The 24452-nt window shown below is 50.8% G+C and overlaps 1 protein-coding gene across 1 annotated transcript in view; it reads right to left on the reverse strand.

Moving 5' to 3' along the window:
* Positions 1-6034: 6034 nt before the first annotated feature.
* The window catches only part of LOC311121236 (integral membrane protein 2A-like), a gene marked incomplete at its 3' end in the record, with an annotated part of 28600 nt that continues 10182 nt past the window's right edge, over positions 6035-24452 (reverse strand). The window contains exon 5 of the mRNA XM_084195748.1: positions 6035-6179. Within this exon, the coding sequence (XP_084051874.1) occupies positions 6035-6179 (145 nt within the window). The remainder of the gene's footprint in view (positions 6180-24452) is intronic.

The following is a 24452-nucleotide window of genomic DNA, read 5'->3' on the forward strand; positions in this document are numbered from 1 at the left end:
CCCTATCGGTCACGTGCATGTGATGCATACATGTTTCACGTAAAGAAAGCAATGGTTGAGGGAATAGGGAATGTTTTTTCTAAACAAATGAGGGATTTCGGTAACATAACTTTTCAGTCAGAAATGGCTGTAATTATGTTGCAGCTTCAGCAACACGGACAGCGCGATAAACACTGTTGATGTTCTGTGTTACTGTTGATGTTCTGTGTTACTGTTGATGTTCTGTGTTACTGTTGATGTTCTGTGTTACTGTTCTGTGTTACTGTTGATGTTATGTGTTACTGTTGATGTTATGTGTTACTGTTCTGTGTTACTGTTGATGTTGTGTTACTGTTGATGTTCTGTGTTACTGTTGATGTTCTGTGTTACTGTTCTGTGTTACTGTTGATGCTCTGTGTTACTGTTGATGTTCTGTGTTACTGTTGATGTTCTGTGTTACTGTTGATGTTCTGTGTTACTGTTCTGTGTTACTGTTGATGTTATGTGTTACTGTTCTGTGTTACTGTTGATGTTCTGTGTTACTGTTGATGTTCTGTGTTACTGTTGATGTTCTGTGTTACTGTTGATGTTCTGTGGTTATGTTGATGTTATGTGTTACTGTTGATGTTCTGTGGTTATGTTGATGTTCTGTGTTACTGTTGATGTTCTGTGTTACTGTTGATGTTCTGTGTTACTGTTGATGTTCTGTGTTACTGTTGATGTTCTGTGGTTATGTTGATGTTATGTGTTACTGTTGATGTTCTGTGGTTATGTTGATGTTCTGTGTTACTGTTGATGTTCTGTGGTTATGTTGATGTTCTGTGTTACTGTTGATGTTATGTGTTACTGTTGATGTTCTGTGGTTATGTTGATGTTCTGTGGTTATGTTGATGTTATGTGTTACTGTTGATGTTCTGTGTTACTGTTGATGTTCTGTGGTTATGTTGATGTTATGTGTTACTGTTGATGTTATGTGTTACTGTTGATGTTCTGTGGTTATGTTGATGTTCTGTGGTTATGTTGATATGTTGATGTTCTGTGGTTATGTTGATGTTCTGTTTTACTGTTGATGTTCTGTGGTTATGTTGATGTTATGTGTTACTGTTGATGTTCTGTGTTACTGTTGATGTTATGTGTTACTGTTGATGTTCTGTGGTTATGTTGATGTTCTGTGGTTATGTTGATATGTTGATGTTATGTTGATGTTCTGTGTTACTGTTGATGTTATGTGGTTATGTTGATGTTCTGTGTTACTGTTGATGTTATGTGGTTATGTTGATGTTCTGTGTTACTGTTGATGTTCTGTGGTTATGTTGATGTTCTGTGTTACTGTTGATGTTATGTGTTACTGTTGATGTTCTGTTACTGTTGATGTTCTGTGTTACTGTTGATGTTCTGTGTTACTGTTGATGTTCTGTGGTTATGTTGATGTTCTGTGTTACTGTTGATGTTATGTGGTTATGTTGATGTTCTGTGTTACTGTTGATGTTCTGTGTTACTGTTGATGTTATGTGTGGTTGTTGATGTTCTGTGTTACTGTTGATGTTCTGTGTTACTGTTGATGTTCTGTGTTACTGTTGATGTTCTGTGTTACTGTTGATGTTATGTGTTACTGTTGATGTTATGTGTTACATTTACATTTACATTTTAGTCATTTAGCAGACGCTCTTATCCAGAGCGACTTACAGTTAAGTGAGTGCATACATTATTTTTTATTTTTCATACTGGCCCCCGTGGGAATCGAACCCACAACCCTGGCGTTGCAAACGCCATGCTGTTGATGTTCTGTGTTACTGTTGATGTTCTGTGGTTATGTTGATGTTCTGTGGTTATGTTGATGTTCTGTGTTACTGTTGATGTTATGTGTTACTGTTGATGTTCTGTGTTACTGTTGATGTTCTGTGTTACTGTTGATGTTCTGTGTTACTGTTGATGTTCTGTGTTACTGTTGATGTTCTATGTTACTGTTCTGTGTTACTGTTGATGTTATGTGTTACTGTTGATGTTATGTGTTACTGTTGATGTTGTGTTACTGTTGATGTTCTGTGTTACTGTTGATGTTCTGTGTTACTGTTGATGTTCTGTGTTACTGTTGATGTTATGTGTTACTGTTGATGTTATGTGTTACTGTTGATGTTATGTGTTACTGTTGATGTTCTGTGGTTATGTTGATGTTATGTGTTACTGTTGATGTTCTGTGGTTATGTTGATGTTATGTGTTACTGTTGATGTTCTGTGGTTATGTTGATGTTCTGTGTTACTGTTGATGTTCTGTGTTACTGTTGATGTTCTGTGTTACTGTTGATGTTCTGTGGTTATGTTGATGTTCTGTGTTACTGTTGATGTTATGTGTTACTGTTGATGTTCTGTGGTTATGTTGATGTTCTGTGGTTATGTTGATGTTCTGTGGTTATGTTGATGTTATGTGTTACTGTTGATGTTCTGTGTTACTGTTGATGTTCTGTGGTTATGTTGATGTTCTGTGTTACTGTTCTGTGTTACTGTTGATGTTATGTGTTACTGTTGATGTTATGTGTTACTGTTGATGTTATGTGTTACTGTTGATGTTATGTGTTACTGTTGATGTTATGTGTTACTGTTGATGTTCTGTGGTTATGTTGATGTTCTGTGTTACTGTTCTGTGTTACTGTTGATGTTATGTGTTACTGTTGATGTTCTGTGGTTATGTTGATGTTCTGTGGTTATGTTGATATGTTGATGTTCTGTGGTTATGTTGATGTTCTGTTTTACTGTTGATGTTCTGTGGTTATGTTGATGTTATGTGTTACTGTTGATGTTCTGTGGTTATGTTGATATGTTGATGTTCTGTGGTTATGTTGATGTTCTGTTTTACTGTTGATGTTCTGTGTTACTGTTGATGTTATGTGTTACTGTTGATGTTCTGTGGTTATGTTGATATGTTGATGTTATGTTGATGTTCTGTGTTACTGTTGATGTTATGTGGTTATGTTGATGTTCTGTGTTACTGTTGATGTTATGTGGTTATGTTGATGTTCTGTGTTACTGTTGATGTTCTGTGGTTGTTGATGTTCTGTGTTACTGTTGATGTTCTGTGTTACTGTTGATGTTCTGTGTTACTGTTGATGTTCTGTGTTACTGTTGATGTTATGTGTTACTGTTGGTGGGGCCAGTATGAAAAATGTATTGTAAGTCGCTCTGGATAAGAGCGTCTGCTAAATGACTAAAATGTCAATTGGATCACTAAAAAATTTTGTGGCGGTCGCTGCAGCAGGGAGGAGATAGAGAAAAAGGGTGCTAGTCAGTCACTCGCTGTCATATTGATTTTTTTCACAGTCAAGCAAGTCTGAGCCCGGCCTGGCCCAATCAAATCAATTGCGGTTGGACTGCCTCTAGTCATTTGTGTGTCTTAATTATTTCATCAAACAGTGCCCTGAAAGCATCAGACCAGCTCAGTGAAATAGTTGATTTGATTAAAACACACAGGATGAGTCTATCCTGTGGTTGATTAAAACACACAGGATGAGTCTATCCTGTGGTTGATTAAAACACACAGGATGAGTCTATACTGTGGTTGATTAAAACACACAGGATGAGTCTATACTGTGGTTGATTAAAACACACAGGATGAGTCTATACTGTAGTTGATTAAAACACACAGGATGAGTCTATACTGTAGTTGATTAAAACACACAGGATGAGTCTATACTCTAGTTGATTAAAACACACAGGATGAGTCTATACTGTAGTTGATTAAAACACACAGGATGCGTCTATACTGTAGTTGATTAAAACACACAGGATGCGTCTATACTGTAGTTGATTAAAACACACAGGATGCGTCTATACTGTAGTTGATTAAAACACACAGGATGAGTCTATACTGTAGTTGATTAAAACACACAGGATGAGTCTATACTGTGGTTGATTAAAACACACAGGATGAGTCTATACTGTGGTTGATTAAAACACACAGGATGAGTCTATACTGTGGTTGATTAAAACACACAGGATGAGTCTATACTGTGGTTGATTAAAACACACAGGATGAGTCTATACTGTGGTTGATTAAAACACACAGGATGAGTCTATACTGTGGTTGATTAAAACACACAGGGTGAGTCTATACTGTGGTTGATTAAAACACACAGGATGAGTCTATACTGTGGTTGATTAAAACACACAGGATGAGTCTATACTGTGGTTGATTAAAACACACAGGATGAATCTATACTGTGGTTGATTAAAACACACAGGATGAGTCTATACTGTAGTTGATTAAAACACACAGGATGAGTCTATACTGTAGTTGATTAAAACACACAGGATGAGTCTATACTGTAGTTGATTAAAACACACAGGATGAGTCTATACTGTAGTTGATTAAAACACACAGGATGAGTCTATACTGTAGTTGATTAAAACACACAGGATGAGTCTATACTGTAGTTGATTAAAACACACAGGATGAGTCTATACTGTAGTTGATTAAAACACACAGGATGAGTCTATACTGTAGCTGATTAAAACACACAGGATGAGTCTATACTGTAGTTGATTAAAACACACAGGATGCGTCTATACTGTAGTTGATTAAAACACACAGGATGCGTCTATACTGTAGTTGATTAAAACACACAGGATGAGTCTATACTGTAGTTGATTAAAACACACAGGCTGAGTCTATACTGTAATTGATTAAAACACACAGGATGAGTCTATACTGTAGTTGATTAAAACACACAGGATGCGTCTATACTGTAGTTGATTAAAACACACAGGATGAGTCTATACTGTAATTGATTAAAACACACAGGATGAGTCTATACTGTAGTTGATTAAAACACACAGGATGAGTCTATACTGTAGTTGATTAAAACACACAGGATGAGTCTATACTGTAGTTGATTAAAACACACAGGATGAGTCTATACTGTAGTTGATTAAAACACACAGGATGAGTCTATACTGTATACTGTAATTGATTAAATTAAAACACACAGGATGAGTCTATACTGTAGTTGATTAAAACACACAGGATGTGTCTATACTGTAGTTGATTAAAACACACAGGATGAGTCTATACTGTAGTTGATTAAAACACACAGGATGAGTCTATACTGTAGTTGATTAAAACACACAGGATGTGTGTATACTGTAGTTGATTAAAACACACAGGATGAGTCTATACTGTAATTGATTAAAACACACAGGATGAGTCTATACTGTAGTTGATTAAAACACACAGGATGAGTCTATACTGTAGTTGATTAAAACACACAGGATGAGTCTATACTGTAGTTGATTAAAACACACAGGATGAGTCTATACTGTAGTTGATTAAAACACACAGGATGAGTCTATACTGTATACTGTAATTGATTAAATTAAAACACACAGGATGAGTCTATACTGTAGTTGATTAAAACACACAGGATGTGTCTATACTGTAGTTGATTAAAACACACAGGATGAGTCTATACTGTAGTTGATTAAAACACACAGGATGAGTCTATACTGTAGTTGATTAAAACACACAGGATGTGTGTATACTGTAGTTGATTAAAACACACAGGATGAGTCTATACTGTAGTTGATTAAAACACAGGGTGAGTCTATACTGTAGTTGATTAAAACACACAGGATGTGTCTATACTGTATACTGTAATTGATTAAATTAAAACACACAGGATGTGTCTATACTGTATATTGTTGTTGATTAAATTAACACACATATGATGAGCCTATACTGTAGTTGATTAAAACACATGATGAGTCTATACTGTATACTGTAGTTGATTAAAACACACAGGATGAGTCTATACTGTAGTTGATTAAAACACAGGATGAGTCTATACTGTAGTTGATTAAAACACACAGGATAGAACAGACGACTCTCGGTCAATCAATATTTTTTTTTTGTCGGGGTCAACCCTATAACACACACAGACACACACACAGTAACACACACGCTTTCAACACACACACACACACACACACACACACACACACACACAGTAACACACACGCTTTCAACACACACACACACACACACTTGTAACACACACAAACCCACCTGTGAGGTCACTGCGGCGCTGCATCCTATAGGTTTCCTTCCCCTCACACAGCCGCCGGATATAGAAGCCCATCTCTGTGACATCATCAACACGCTCCGTCACGACCAGGTCCTCCTGCACCAGGTAGCTACGGAACGACCCCGACTACACACACACATTAACATAGTGAATCGTTCATCTGATACTTTAGCAGACAACTAATCAACAACAATTTGTTCATCTGTTTAAACACAATAAGACAACCCCTTTACCTAGTCTGTACCCCTTACCCAGTCTGTACCCCCTTACCCAGTCTGTACCCCCTTACCCAGTCTGTACCCCCTTACCCAGTCTGTACCCCCTTACCCAGTCTCTACCCCCTTACCCAGTCTCTACCCCCTTACCCAGTCTCTACCCCCTTACCCAGTCTCTACCCCCTTACCCAGTCTGTACCCCCTTACCCAGTCTGTACCCCCTTACCCAGTCTGTACCCCCTTACCCAGTCTCTACCCCCTTACCCAGTCTCTACCCCCTTACCCAGTCTCTACCCCCTTACCCAGTCTCTACCCCCTTACCCAGTCTCCACCCTTCCAGCCCACCACAGTCTCCACCACCAGTCTCTACCCCTCTATCCCAGTCTCCACCCCCAGTCGCTACCCCTCTATCCCAGTCTCCACCCCCAGTCTCTACCCCTCTATCCCAGTCTCCACCCCCAGTCGCTACCCCTCTACCCAGTCTCCACCCCCAGTCTCAACCCCTCTACCCAGTCTCCACCCCCAGTCTCTACCCCTCTATCCCAGTCTCCACCCCCCAGTCTCCACCCCCAGTCGCTACCCCTCTATCCCAGTCTCCACCCCCCAGTCTCCACCCCCAGTCTCTACCCCTCTATCCCAGTCTCCACCCCCAGTCGCTACCCCTCTATCCCAGTCTCCACCCCCCAGTCTCCACCCCCAGTCTCTACCCCTCTATCCCAGTCTCCACCACCAGTCTCTACCCCTCTATCCCAGTCTCCACCCCCAGTCTCTACCCCTCTATCCCAGTCTCTACCTCTCTATCCCAGTCTCCACCCCCAGTCTCTACCCCTCTATCCCAGTCTCCACCCCCAGTCGCTACCCCTCTACTCAGTCTCCACCCCCAGTCTCTGCCCCTCTATCCCAGTCTCCACCCCCAGTCTCTACCCCTCTATCCCAGTCTCCACCCCCAGTCTCTACCCCTCTATCCCAGTCTCCACCCTTCCAGCCCACCCAGTCTCCAGCCCCAGTCGCTACCCCTCTATCCCAGTCTCCACCCCCAGTCGCTACCCCTCTATCCCAGTCTCCACCCCCCAGTCTCCACCCCCAGTCTCTACCCCTCTATCCCAGTCTCCACCCCCAGTCGCTACCCCTCTATCCCAGTCTCCACCCCCAGTCGCTACCCCTCTATCCCAGTCTCCACCACCCCGTCTCTACCCCTCTATCCCAGTCTCCACCCCCAGTCGCTACACCTCTATCCCAGTCTCCACCACCAGTCTCTACCCCTCTATCCCAGTCTCCACCCCCAGTCTCTACCCCTCTATCCCAGTCTCCACCCCCAGTCTCTACCCCTCTATCCCAGTCTCTACCCCCAGTCTCTACCCCTCTATCCCAGTCTCCACCCCCAGTCTCTACCCCTCTATCCCAGTCTCTACCCCCAGTCTCTACCCCTCTATCCCAGTCTCCACCCCCAGTCGCTACACCTCTATCCCAGTCTCCACCCCCAGTCGCTACCTCTCTATCCCAGTCTCCACCCCCAGTCGCTACCCCTCTATCCCAGTCTCCACCCCCAGTCGCTACCCCTCTATCCCAGTCTCCACCCCCAGTCTCTACCCCTCTATCCCAGTCTCCACCCCCAGTCTCAACCCCTCTATCCCAGTCTCCACCCCACCACACAGTCTCTACCCCTCTATCCCAGTCTCCACCCCCAGTCGCTACACCTCTATCCCAGTCTCCACCCCCAGTCTCTACCCCTCTATCCCAGTCTCCACCCCCAGTCTCTACCCCTCTATCCCAGTCTCCACCCCCAGTCTCTACCCCTCTATCCCAGTCTCCACCCCCAGTCTCTACCCCTCTATCCCAGTCTCTACCCCCAGTCTCTACCCCTCTATCCCAGTCTCCACCACCAGTCTCTACCCCTCTATCCCAGTCTCCACCCTTCCAGCCCACCCAGTCTCCACCCCCAGTCGCTACCCCTCTATCCCAGTCTCCACCCCCAGTCGCTACCCCTCTATCCCAGTCTCCACCCCCAGTCGCTACCTCTCTATCCCAGTCTCCACCACCCCGTCTCTACCCCTCTATCCCAGTCTCCACCCCCAGTCGCTACACCTCTATCCCAGTCTCCACCACCAGTCGCTACCCCTCTATCCCAGTCTCCACCCCCAGTCGCTACCCCTCTATCCCAGTCTCCACCCCCAGTCTCTACCCCTCTATCCAAGTCTCTACCTCTCTATCCCAGTCTCCACCCCCAGTCGCTACCCCTCTACACAGTCTCTACACCTGCACCCCACCACAGTCTCTACCCCTCTACACAGTCTCTATATCTGCACCCCACCACACAGTCTCTACCCCTCTACACAGTCTCTATATCTGCACCCCACCACACAGTCTCTAAACCCTCCACATAGTCTCTATGCCTCCACCCCACCACAGTCTCTACCCCACCACACAGTCTCTATACCTGCACCCCACCACAGTCTCTACCCCTCTACACAGTCTCTACCCCTCTACACAGTCTCTATACCTGCACCCACCACAGTCTCTACCCCTCTACACAGTCTCTACACCTCCACCCCACCACAGTCTCTACCCCTCTACACAGTCTCTACCCCTCTACACAGTCTCTATACCTGCACCCCACCACAGTCTCTACCCCTCCACACAGTCTCTATACCTGCACCCCACCACAGTCTCTATACCTGCACCCCACCACAGTCTCTACCCCTCCAAACAGTCTCTACCCCTCTACACAGTCTCTATACCTGCACCCCACCACAGTCTCTACCCCACCACAGTCTCTATACCTGCACCCCACCACAGTCTCTACCCCTCTACACAGTCTCTATACCTGCACCCCACCACAGTCTCTACCCCTCCACACAGTCTCTATACCTGCACCCCACCACAGTCTCTACCCCACTACACAGTCTCTACCCCTCTACACAGTCTCTATACCTGCACCCCACCACAGTCTCTACCCCTCTACACAGTCTCTATACCTGCACCCCACCACAGTCTCTACCCCTCTACACAGTCTCTATACCTGCACCCCACCACAGTCTCTACCCCTCTACACAGTCTCTACCCCTCTACACAGTCTCTATACCTGCACCCCACCACAGTCTCTACCCCTCTACACAGTCTCTATACCTGCACCCCACCACAGTCTCTACCCCACTACACAGTCTCTATACCTGCACCCCACCACAGTCTCTACCCCACCACAGTCTCTATACCTGCACCCCACCACAGTCTCTACCCCTCCACACAGTCTCTACCCCTCTACACGGTCTCTATACCTGCACCCCACCACAGTCTCTACCCCACCACAGTCTCTATACCTGCACCCCACCACAGTCTCTACCCCTCTACACAGTCTCTATACCTGCACCCCACCACAGTCTCTACCCCTCCACACAGTCTCTATACCTGCACCCCACCACAGTCTCTACCCCACTACACAGTCTCTACCCCTCTACACAGTCTCTATACCTGCACCCCACCACAGTCTCTACCCCTCTACACAGTCTCTATACCTGCACCCCACCACAGTCTCTACCCCTCTACACAGTCTCTACCCCTCTACACAGTCTCTATACCTGCACCCCACCACAGTCTCTACCCCTCTACACAGTCTCTACACCTCCACCCCACCACAGTCTCTACCCCTCTACACAGTCTCTACCCCTCTACACAGTCTCTATACCTGCACCCCACCACAGTCTCTACCCCTCCACACAGTCTCTATACCTGCACCCCACCACAGTCTCTATACCTGCACCCCACCACAGTCTCTACCCCTCCACACAGTCTCTACCCCTCTACACAGTCTCTATACCTGCACCCCACCACAGTCTCTACCCCACCACAGTCTCTATACCTGCACCCCACCACAGTCTCTACCCCTCTACACAGTCTCTATACCTGCACCCCACCACAGTCTCTACCCCTCCACACAGTCTCTATACCTGCACCCCACCACAGTCTCTACCCCACTACACAGTCTCTACCCCTCTACACAGTCTCTATACCTGCACCCCACCACAGTCTCTACCCCTCTACAGTCTCTATACCTGCACCCCACCACAGTCTCTACCCCTCTACACAGTCTCTATACCTGCACCCCACCACAGTCTCTACCCCTCTACACAGTCTCTACCCCTCTACACAGTCTCTATACCTGCACCCCACCACAGTCTCTACCCCTCTACACAGTCTCTATACCTGCACCCCACCACAGTCTCTACCCCACTACACAGTCTCTATACCTGCACCCCACCACAGTCTCTACCCCACCACAGTCTCTATACCTGCACCCCACCACAGTCTCTACCCCTCCACACAGTCTCTACCCCTCTACACGGTCTCTATACCTGCACCCCACCACAGTCTCTACCCCACCACAGTCTCTATACCTGCACCCCACCACAGTCTCTACCCCTCTACACAGTCTCTATACCTGCACCCCACCACAGTCTCTACCCCTCCACACAGTCTCTATACCTGCACCCCACCACAGTCTCTACCCCACTACACAGTCTCTACCCCTCTACACAGTCTCTATACCTGCACCCCACCACAGTCTCTACCCCTCTACACAGTCTCTATACCTGCACCCCACCACAGTCTCTACCCCTCTACACAGTCTCTATACCTGCACCCCACCACAGTCTCTACCCCACCACACAGTCTCTACCCCTCTACACAGTCTCTACCCCTCTACACAGTCTCTACCCCACCACACAGTCTCTACCCCTCTACAGTCTCTACCCCTCTACACAGTCTCTATACCTGCACCCCACCACAGTCTCTACCCCTCTACACAGTCTCTATACCTGCACCCCACCACAGTCTCTACCCCACTACAGTCTCTATACCTGCACCCCACCACAGTCTCTACCCCACTACACAGTCTCTACCCCTCCACACAGTCTCTATACCTGCACCCCACCACACAGTCTCTACCCCTCTACACAGTCTCTATACCTGCACCCCACAGTCTCTACCCCTCTACACAGTCTCTATACCTGCACCCCACCACAGTCTCTACCCCTCCACACAGTCTCTATACCTGCACCCCACCACAGTCTCTACCCCTCTACACAGTCTCTATACCTGCACCCCACTACACAGTCTCTACCCCTCTACACAGTCTCTATACCTTCACCCCACCACAGTCTCTACCCCTCCACACAGTCTCTATACCTGCACCCCACCACAGTCTCTACCCCACTACACAGTCTCTACCCCTCTACACAGTCTCTATACCTGCACCCCACCACAGTCTCTATCCCACCACAGTCTCTACACCTGCACCCCACTACACAGTCTCTACCCCACCACAGTCTCTATACCTGCACCCCACCACACAGTCTCTACCCCTCTACACAGTCTCTACCCCTCTACACAGTCTCTATACATGCACCCCACCACAGTCTCTACACCTCCACCCCTCCACACAGTCTCTATACCTGCACCCCACCCAGTCTCTACCCCTCTACACAGTCTCTACCCCTCTACAGTCTCTATACCTGCACCCCACCACAGTCTCTACCCCTCCACACAGTCTCTATACCTGCACCCCACCACAGTCTCTACCCCTCTACACAGTCTCTATACCTGCACCCCACTACACAGTCTCTACCCCTCTACACAGTCTCTATACCTTCACCCCACCACAGTCTCTACCCCTCCACACAGTCTCTATACCTGCACCCCACCACAGTCTCTACCCCACTACACAGTCTCTACCCCTCTACACAGTCTCTATACCTGCACCCCACCACAGTCTCTATCCCACCACAGTCTCTACACCTGCACCCCACTACACAGTCTCTACCCCACCACAGTCTCTACACCTCCACCCCACCACAGTCTCTACCCCTCTACACAGTCTCTACCCCTCTACACAGTCTCTATACCTGCACCCCACCACAGTCTCTACCCCTCCACACAGTCTCTATACCTGCACCCCACCACAGTCTCTATACCTGCACCCCACCACAGTCTCTACCCCTCCACACAGTCTCTACCCCTCTACACAGTCTCTATACCTGCACCCCACCACAGTCTCTACCCCACCACAGTCTCTATACCTGCACCCCACCACAGTCTCTACCCCTCTACACAGTCTCTATACCTGCACCCCACCACAGTCTCTACCCCTCCACACAGTCTCTATACCTGCACCCCACCACAGTCTCTACCCCACTACACAGTCTCTACCCCTCTACACAGTCTCTATACCTGCACCCCACCACAGTCTCTACCCCTCTACAGTCTCTATACCTGCACCCCACCACAGTCTCTACCCCTCTACACAGTCTCTATACCTGCACCCCACCACAGTCTCTACCCCTCTACACAGTCTCTACCCCTCTACACAGTCTCTATACCTGCACCCCACCACAGTCTCTACCCCTCTACACAGTCTCTATACCTGCACCCCACCACAGTCTCTACCCCACTACACAGTCTCTATACCTGCACCCCACCACAGTCTCTACCCCACCACAGTCTCTATACCTGCACCCCACCACAGTCTCTACCCCTCCACACAGTCTCTACCCCTCTACACGGTCTCTATACCTGCACCCCACCACAGTCTCTACCCCACCACAGTCTCTATACCTGCACCCCACCACAGTCTCTACCCCTCTACACAGTCTCTATACCTGCACCCCACCACAGTCTCTACCCCTCCACACAGTCTCTATACCTGCACCCCACCACAGTCTCTACCCCACTACACAGTCTCTACCCCTCTACACAGTCTCTATACCTGCACCCCACCACAGTCTCTACCCCTCTACACAGTCTCTATACCTGCACCCCACCACAGTCTCTACCCCTCTACACAGTCTCTACCCCTCTACACAGTCTCTATACCTGCACCCCACCACAGTCTCTACCCCTCTACACAGTCTCTATACCTGCACCCCACCACAGTCTCTACCCCACTACACAGTCTCTATACCTGCACCCCACCACAGTCTCTACCCCACCACAGTCTCTATACCTGCACCCCACCACAGTCTCTACCCCTCCACACAGTCTCTACCCCTCTACACGGTCTCTATACCTGCACCCCACCACAGTCTCTACCCCACCACAGTCTCTATACCTGCACCCCACCACAGTCTCTACCCCTCTACACAGTCTCTATACCTGCACCCCACCACAGTCTCTACCCCTCCACACAGTCTCTATACCTGCACCCCACCACAGTCTCTACCCCACTACACAGTCTCTACCCCTCTACACAGTCTCTATACCTGCACCCCACCACAGTCTCTACCCCTCTACACAGTCTCTATACCTGCACCCCACCACAGTCTCTACCCCTCTACACAGTCTCTATACCTGCACCCCACCACAGTCTCTACCCCACCACACAGTCTCTACCCCTCTACACAGTCTCTACCCCTCTACACAGTCTCTACCCCACCACACAGTCTCTACCCCTCTACAGTCTCTACCCCTCTACACAGTCTCTATACCTGCACCCCACCACAGTCTCTACCCCTCTACACAGTCTCTATACCTGCACCCCACCACAGTCTCTACCCCACTACAGTCTCTATACCTGCACCCCACCACAGTCTCTACCCCACTACACAGTCTCTACCCCTCCACACAGTCTCTATACCTGCACCCCACCACACAGTCTCTACCCCTCTACACAGTCTCTATACCTGCACCCCACAGTCTCTACCCCTCTACACAGTCTCTATACCTGCACCCCACCACAGTCTCTACCCCTCCACACAGTCTCTATACCTGCACCCCACCACAGTCTCTACCCCTCTACACAGTCTCTATACCTGCACCCCACTACACAGTCTCTACCCCTCTACACAGTCTCTATACCTTCACCCCACCACAGTCTCTACCCCTCCACACAGTCTCTATACCTGCACCCCACCACAGTCTCTACCCCACTACACAGTCTCTACCCCTCTACACAGTCTCTATACCTGCACCCCACCACAGTCTCTATCCCACCACAGTCTCTACACCTGCACCCCACTACACAGTCTCTACCCCACCACAGTCTCTATACCTGCACCCCACCACACAGTCTCTACCCCTCTACACAGTCTCTACCCCTCTACACAGTCTCTATACATGCACCCCACCACAGTCTCTACACCTCCACCCCTCCACACAGTCTCTATACCTGCACCCCACCCAGTCTCTACCCCTCTACACAGTCTCTACCCCTCTACACAGTCTCTATACCTGCACCCCACCACAGTCTCTACCCCTCCACACAGTCTCTATACCTGCACCCCACCACAGTCTCTACCCCTCTACACAGTCTCTATACCTGCACCCCACTACACAGTCTCTACCCCTCTACACAGTCTCTATACCTTCACCCCACCACAGTCTCTACCCCTCCACACAGTCTCTATACCTGCACCCCACCACAGTCTCTACCCCACTACACAGTCTCTACCCCTCTACACAGTCTCTATACCTGCACCCCACCACAGTCTCTATCCCACCACAGTCTCTACACCTGCACCCCACTACACAGTCTCTACCCCACCACAGTCTCTACACCTCCACCCCACCACAGTCTCTACCCCTCTACACAGTCTCTACCCCTCTACACAGTCTCTATACCTGCACCCCACCACAGTCTCTACCCCTCCACACAGTCTCTATACCTGCACCCCACCACAGTCTCTATACCTGCACCCCACCACAGTCTCTACCCCTCCACACAGTCTCTACCCCTCTACACAGTCTCTATACCTGCACCCCACCACAGTCTCTACCCCACCACAGTCTCTATACCTGCACCCCACCACAGTCTCTACCCCTCTACACAGTCTCTATACCTGCACCCCACCACAGTCTCTACCCCTCCACACAGTCTCTATACCTGCACCCCACCACAGTCTCTACCCCACTACACAGTCTCTACCCCTCTACACAGTCTCTATACCTGCACCCCACCACAGTCTCTACCCCTCTACAGTCTCTATACCTGCACCCCACCACAGTCTCTACCCCTCTACACAGTCTCTATACCTGCACCCCACCACAGTCTCTACCCCTCTACACAGTCTCTACCCCTCTACACAGTCTCTATACCTGCACCCCACCACAGTCTCTACCCCTCTACACAGTCTCTATACCTGCACCCCACCACAGTCTCTACCCCACTACACAGTCTCTATACCTGCACCCCACCACAGTCTCTACCCCACCACAGTCTCTATACCTGCACCCCACCACAGTCTCTACCCCTCCACACAGTCTCTACCCCTCTACACGGTCTCTATACCTGCACCCCACCACAGTCTCTACCCCACCACAGTCTCTATACCTGCACCCCACCACAGTCTCTACCCCTCTACACAGTCTCTATACCTGCACCCCACCACAGTCTCTACCCCTCCACACAGTCTCTATACCTGCACCCCACCACAGTCTCTACCCCACTACACAGTCTCTACCCCTCTACACAGTCTCTATACCTGCACCCCACCACAGTCTCTACCCCTCTACACAGTCTCTATACCTGCACCCCACCACAGTCTCTACCCCTCTACACAGTCTCTACCCCTCTACACAGTCTCTATACCTGCACCCCACCACAGTCTCTACCCCTCTACACAGTCTCTATACCTCCACCCCACCACAGTCTCTACCCCTCTACACAGTCTCTACCCCTCTACACAGTCTCTATACCTGCACCCCACCACAGTCTCTACCCCTCCACACAGTCTCTATACCTGCACCCCACCACAGTCTCTATACCTGCACCCCACCACAGTCTCTACCCCTCCACACAGTCTCTACCCCTCTACACAGTCTCTATACCTGCACCCCACCACAGTCTCTACCCCACCACAGTCTCTATACCTGCACCCCACCACAGTCTCTACCCCTCTACACAGTCTCTATACCTGCACCCCACCACAGTCTCTACCCCTCCACACAGTCTCTATACCTGCACCCCACCACAGTCTCTACCCCACTACACAGTCTCTACCCCTCTACACAGTCTCTATACCTGCACCCCACCACAGTCTCTACCCCTCTACACAGTCTCTATACCTGCACCCCACCACAGTCTCTACCCCTCTACACAGTCTCTATACCTGCACCCCACCACAGTCTCTACCCCTCTACACAGTCTCTACCCCTCTACACAGTCTCTATACCTGCACCCCACCACAGTCTCTACCCCTCTACACAGTCTCTATACCTGCACCCCACCACAGTCTCTACCCCACTACACAGTCTCTATACCTGCACCCCACCACAGTCTCTACCCCACCACAGTCTCTATACCTGCACCCCACCACAGTCTCTACCCCTCCACACAGTCTCTACCCCTCTACACGGTCTCTATACCTGCACCCCACCACAGTCTCTACCCCACCACAGTCTCTATACCTGCACCCCACCACAGTCTCTACCCCTCTACACAGTCTCTATACCTGCACCCCACCACAGTCTCTACCCCTCCACACAGTCTCTATACCTGCACCCCACCACAGTCTCTACCCCACTACACAGTCTCTACCCCTCTACACAGTCTCTATACCTGCACCCCACCACAGTCTCTACCCCTCTACACAGTCTCTATACCTGCACCCCACCACAGTCTCTACCCCTCTACACAGTCTCTATACCTGCACCCCACCACAGTCTCTACCCCACCACACAGTCTCTACCCCTCTACACAGTCTCTACCCCTCTACACATTCTCTACCCCACCACACAGTCTCTACCCCTCTACACAGTCTCTACCCCTCTACACAGTCTCTATACCTGCACCCCACCACAGTCTCTACCCCTCTACACAGTCTCTATACCTGCACCCCACCACAGTCTCTACCCCACTACAGTCTCTATACCTGCACCCCACCACAGTCTCTACCCCACTACACAGTCTCTACCCCTCCACACAGTCTCTATACCTGCACCCCACCACACAGTCTCTACCCCTCTACACAGTCTCTATACCTGCACCCCACAGTCTCTACCCCTCTACACAGTCTCTATACCTGCACCCCACCACAGTCTCTACCCCTCCACACAGTCTCTATACCTGCACCCCACCACAGTCTCTACCCCTCTACACAGTCTCTATACCTGCACCCCACTACACAGTCTCTACCCCTCTACACAGTCTCTATACCTTCACCCCACCACAGTCTCTACCCCTCCACACAGTCTCTATACCTGCACCCCACCACAGTCTCTACCCCACTACACAGTCTCTACCCCTCTACACAGTCTCTATACCTGCACCCCACCACAGTCTCTATCCCACCACAGTCTCTACACCTGCACCCCACTACACAGTCTCTACCCCACCACAGTCTCTATACCTGCACCCCACCACACAGTCTCTACCCCTCTACACAGTCTCTACCCCTCTACACAGTCTCTATACATGCACCCCACCACAGTCTCTACACCTCCACCCCTCCACACAGTCTCTATACCTGCACCCCACCCAGTCTCTACCCCTCTACACAGTCTCTACCCCTCTACACAGTCTCTATACCTGCACCCCACCACAGTCTCTACCCCTCTACACAGTCTCTATACCTGCACCCCACTACACAGTCTCTACCCCACTACACAGTCTCTACCCCTCTACACAGTCTCTACACCTGCACCCCACCACAGTCTCTACACCTGCACCCCACCACAGTCTCTACACCTGCACCCCACCACAGTCTCTACCCCACCACACAGTCTCTACCCCTCTACACAGTCTCTACACCTGCACCCCACCACAGTCTCTACACCTGCACCCCACTACACAGTCTCTACCCCACCACAGTCTCTATACCTGCACCCCACCACACAGTCTCTACCCCTCTACACAGTCTCTACCCCTCTACACAGTCTCTACACCTGCACCCCACTACACAGTCTCTACCCCACCACAGTCTCTACACCTGCACCCCACCACAGTCTCTACCCCACCACAGTCTCTATACCTGCACCCCACCACAGTCTCTACCCCTCTACACAGTCTCTACACCTGCACCCCACTACACAGTCTCTACCCCACCACAGTCTCTATACCTGCACCCCACCACAGTCTCTACCCCTCTACACAGTCTCTACACCTCCACCCCACCACACAGTCTCTACCCCACTACACAGTCTCTACCCCACTACACAGTCTCTATACCTGCACCCCACCACAGTCTCTACCCCACTACACAGTCTCTATACCTGCACCCCACCACCCAGTCTCTACCCCTCCACACAGTCTCTACCCCACCACACAGTCTCTACACCTCCACCCCACCACACAGTCTCTACCCCTCTAAACAGTCTCTATACCTGCACCCCACCCAGTCTCTACCCCTCTACACAGTCTCTACCCCTCTACACAGTCTCTATACCTGCACCCCACCCAGTCTCTACCCCTCTACACAGTCTCTACCCCTCTACACAGTCTCTACACCTCCACACAGTCTCTACCCCACTACACAGTCTCTATACCTGCACCCCACCACAGTCTCTACCCCTCTAAACAGTCTCTATACCTGCACCCCACCACAGTCTCTACCCCACCACCCAGTATCTACCCCTATACACAGTCTCTATACCTGCACCCCACCACACAGTCTCTACCCCACTACACAGTCTCTACCCCTCTACACAGTCTCTACCCCTCTACACAGTCTCTACCCCACCACAGTCTCTACACCTCCACCCCACCACACAGTCTCTACCCCTCTACACAGTCTCTATACCTGCACCCCACCACAGTCTCTACCCCACTACACAGTCTCTACCCCACTACACAGTCTCTATACCTGCACCCCACCACAGTCTCTACACCTCCACCCCACCACACAGTCTTTACCCCACTACACAGTCTCTATACCTGCACCCCACCACAGTCTCTATACCTGCACCCCACCACAGTCTCTACCCCACTACACAGTCTCTATACCTGCACCCCACCACAGTCTCTAACCCACCACACAGTCTCTATACCTGCACCCCACCACAGTCTCTACCCCACCACACAGTCTCTACCCCACCACCCAGTCTCTACCCCTCTACACAGTCTCTATACCTGCACCCCACCACACAGTCTCTATACCTGCACCCCACCACACAGTCTCTACCCCACTACACAGTCTCTATACCTGCACCCCACCACACAGTCTCTACCCCACTACACAGTCTCTATACCTGCACCCCACTACACAGTCTCTACCCCACTACACAGTCTCTACCCCACTACACAGTCTCTACCCCTCTACACAGTCTCTACCCCTCTACACAGTCTCTACCCCTCTACACAGTCTCTACACCTCCACCCCACCACACAGTCTCTACCCCTCTACACAGTCTCTACCCCTCTACACAGTCTCTACCCCACCACAGTCTCTACACCTCCACCCCACCACACAGTCTCTACCCCTCTACACAGTCTCTACCCCTCTACACAGTCTCTACCCCACCACAGTCTCTACACCTCCACCCCACCACACAGTCTTTACCCCTCTACACAGTCTCTATACCTGCACCCCACCACAGTCTCTACCCCACCACCCAGTCTCTACCCCTCTACACAGTCTCTATACCTGCACCCCACCACAGTCTCTACCCCTCTACACAGTCTCTACCCCACCACAGTCTCTACCCCACCACACAGTCTCTACCCCTCTACACAGTCTCTACCCCACCACAGTCTCTACCCCTCTACACAGTCTCTACCCCACCACAGTCTCTACCCCACCACCCAGACTCTACCCCTCTACACAGTCTCTATACCTGCACCCCACCACAGTCTCTACCCCTCTACACAGTCTCTATACCTGCACCCCACCACAGTCTCTACTCCACCACAGTCTCTATACCTGCACCCCACCACAGTCTCTACCCCACCACACAGTCTCTATACCTGCACCCAACCACACAGTCTCTATACCTGCACCCCACCACAGTCTCTACCCCTCCACACAGTCTCTATACCTGCACCCCACCACAGTCTCTACCCCTCTACACAGTCTCTACCCCACCACAGTCTCTATACCTGCACCCCACTACACAGTCTCTACCCCTCCACACAGTCTCTATACCTGCACCCCACCACAGTCTCTACCCCACCACAGTCTCTACCCCTCTACACAGTCTCCATACCTGCACCCCACCACAGTCTCTACCCCTCTACACAGTCTCTATACCTGCACCCCACCACAGTCTCTACCCCACCACAGTCTCTATACCTGCACCCCACCACAGTCTCTACCCCACCACACAGTCTCTATACCTGCACCCCACCACACAGTCTCTATACCTGCACCCCACCACAGTCTCTACCCCTCCACACAGTCTCTATACCTGCACCCCACCACAGTCTCTCCCCTTCTACACAGTCTCTACCCCTCTACACAGTCTCTACACCTGCACCCCACCACAGTCTCTACCCCACCACACAGTCTCTATACCTGCACCCCACCACACAGTCTCTACCCCTCTACACAGTCTCTACCCCTCTACACAGTCTCTATACCTGCACCCCACCACAGTCTCTACCCCACCACAGTCTCTATACCTGCACCCCACCACAGTCTCTACCCCTCTACACAGTCTCTACACCTGCACCCCACCACACAGTCTCTACCCCTCTACACAGTCTCTACCCCTCTACACAGTCTCTACCCCACCACAGTCTCTACACCTCCACCCCACCACACAGTCTCTACCCCTCTACACAGTCTCTATACCTGCACCCCACCACAGTCTCTACCCCACCACCCAGTCTCTACCCCTCTACACAGTCTCTATACCTGCACCCCACCACAGTCTCTACCCCTCTACACAGTCTCTATACCTGCACCCCACCACAGTCTCTACTCCACCACAGTCTCTATACCTGCACCCCACCACAGTCTCTACCCCACCACACAGTCTCTATACCTGCACCCAACCACACAGTCTCTATACCTGCACCCCACCACAGTCTCTACCCCTCCACACAGTCTCTATACCTGCACCCCACCACAGTCTCTACCCCTCTACACAGTCTCTACCCCTCTACACAGTCTCTACCCCACCACAGTCTCTATACCTGCACCCCACTACACAGTCTCTACCCCTCCACACAGTCTCTATACCTGCACCCCACCACAGTCTCTACCCCACCACAGTCTCTACCCCTCTACACAGTCTCCATACCTGCACCCCACCACAGTCTCTACCCCTCTACACAGTCTCTATACCTGCACCCCACCACAGTCTCTACCCCACCAGAGTCTCTATACCTGCACCCCACCACATTCTATACCCCACCACACAGTCTCTATACCTGCACCCCACCACACAGTCTCTATACCTGCACCCCACCACAGTCTCTACCCCTCCACACAGTCTCTATACCTGCACCCCACCACAGTCTCTACCCCTCTACACAGTCTCTACCCCTCTACACAGTCTCTACACCTGCACCCCACCACAGTCTCTACCCCACCACACAGTCTCTATACCTGCACCCCACCACACAGTCTCTACCCCTCTACACAGTCTCTACCCCTCTACACAGTCTCTATACCTGCACCCCACCACAGTCTCTACCCCACCACAGTCTCTATACCTGCACCCCACCACAGTCTCTACCCCTCTACACAGTCTCTACACCTGCACCCCACTACACAGTCTCTACCCCACCACAGTCTCTATACCTGCACCCCACCACAGTCTCTACCCCTCTACACAGTCTCTACCCCTCTACACAGTCTCTACCCCACCACAGTCTCTATACCTGCACCCCACTACACAGTCTCTACCCCTCCACACAGTCTCTATACCTACACCCCACCACAGTCTCTACCCCTCTACACAGTCTCTATACCTGCACCCCACCACAGTCTCTACCCCTCTACACAGTCTCTATACCTGCACCCCACCACAGTCTCTACCCCACCACAGTCTCTATACCTGCACCCCACCACAGTCTCTACCCCACCACACAGTCTCTATACCTGCACCCCACCACACAGTCTCTATACCTGCACCCCACCACAGTCTCTACCCCTCCACACAGTCTCTATACCTGCACCCCACCACAGTCTCTACCCCTCTACACAGTCTCTACCCCTCTACACAGTCTCTACACCTGCACCCCACCACAGTCTCTACCCCACCACACAGTCTCTATACCTGCACCCCACCACACAGTCTCTACCCCTCTACACAGTCTCTACCCCTCTACACAGTCTCTATACCTGCACCCCACCACAGTCTCTACCCCACCACAGTCTCTATACCTGCACCCCACCACAGTCTCTACCCCTCTACACAGTCTCTACACCTGCACCCCACTACACAGTCTCTACCCCACCACAGTCTCTATACCTGCACCCCACCACAGTCTCTACCCCTCTACACAGTCTCTACCCCTCTACACAGTCTCTACCCCACCACAGTCTCTATACCTGCACCCCACTACACAGTCTCTACCCCTCCACACAGTCTCTATACCTGCACCCCACCACAGTCTCTACCCCTCTACACAGTCTCTATACCTGCACCCCACCACAGTCTCTACCCCTCTACACAGTCTCTATACCTGCACCCCACCACAGTCTCTACCCCACCACAGTCTCTATACCTGCACCCCACCACAGTCTCTACCCCACCACACAGTCTCTATACCTGCACCCCACCACACAGTCTCTATACCTGCACCCCACCACAGTCTCTACCCCTCCACACAGTCTCTATACCTGCACCCCACCACAGTCTCTACCCCTCTACACAGTCTCTACCCCTCTACACAGTCTCTACACCTGCACCCCACCACAGTCTCTACCCCACCACACAGTCTCTATACCTGCACCCCACCACACAGTCTCTACCCCTCTACACAGTCTCTACCCCTCTACACAGTCTCTATACCTGCACCCCACCACAGTCTCTACCCCACCACAGTCTCTATACCTGCACCCCACCACAGTCTCTACCCCTCTACACAGTCTCTACACCTGCACCCCACTACACAGTCTCTACCCCACCACAGTCTCTATACCTGCACGGGCGGCAGGTAGCTTAGTGGTTAAGAGCGTTGTGCCAGTAACCGAAAGGTCGCTGGTTCTAATCCCCGAGCCGACTAGGTGAAAAATCTGTCGATGTGCCCTTGAGCAAGGCACTTAACCCTAATTGCTCCTGTAAGTCGCTCTGGATAAGAGCGTCTGCTAAATGACTAATTATAATTATAATATAATTATTATAATATAATTATTATTATACCTGCACCCCACCACAGTCTCTACCCCTCTACACAGTCTCTACACCTCCACCCCACCACACAGTCTCTACCCCACTACACAGTCTCTACCCCACTACACAGTCTCTATACCTGCACCCCACCACAGTCTCTACCCCACTACACAGTCTCTATACCTGCACCCCACCACCCAGTCTCTACCCCTCCACACAGTCTCTACCCCACCACAGTCTCTACACCTCCACCCCACCACACAGTCTCTACCCCTCTACACAGTCTCTATACCTGCACCCCACCACAGTCTCTACCCCACCACAGTCTCTATACCTGCACCCCACCACAGTCTCTACCCCACCACACAGTCTCTATACCTGCACCCCACCACACAGTCTCTATACCTGCACCCCACCACAGTCTCTACCCCTCCACACAGTCTCTATACCTGCACCCCACCACAGTCTCTACCCCTCTACACAGTCTCTACCCCTCTACACAGTCTCTACACCTGCACCCCACCACAGTCTCTACCCCACCACACAGTCTCTATACCTGCACCCCACCACACAGTCTCTACCCCTCTACACAGTCTCTACCCCTCTACACAGTCTCTATACCTGCACCCCACCACAGTCTCTACCCCACCACAGTCTCTATACCTGCACCCCACCACAGTCTCTACCCCTCTACACAGTCTCTACACCTGCACCCCACTACACAGTCTCTACCCCACCACAGTCTCTATACCTGCACCCCACCACAGTCTCTACCCCTCTACACAGTCTCTACACCTCCACCCCACCACACAGTCTCTACCCCACTACACAGTCTCTACCCAACTACACAGTCTCTATACCTGCACCCCACCACAGTCTCTACCCCACTACACAGTCTCTATACCTGCACCCCACCACCCAGTCTCTACCCCTCCACACAGTCTCTATACCTGCACCCCACCCAGTCTCTACCCCTCTACAC

This window comes from Coregonus lavaretus (assembly GCF_964263955.1).
Source record: "Coregonus lavaretus genome assembly, contig: HAP1_SCAFFOLD_862, whole genome shotgun sequence".
Taxonomy (NCBI): domain Eukaryota; kingdom Metazoa; phylum Chordata; class Actinopteri; order Salmoniformes; family Salmonidae; genus Coregonus; species Coregonus lavaretus.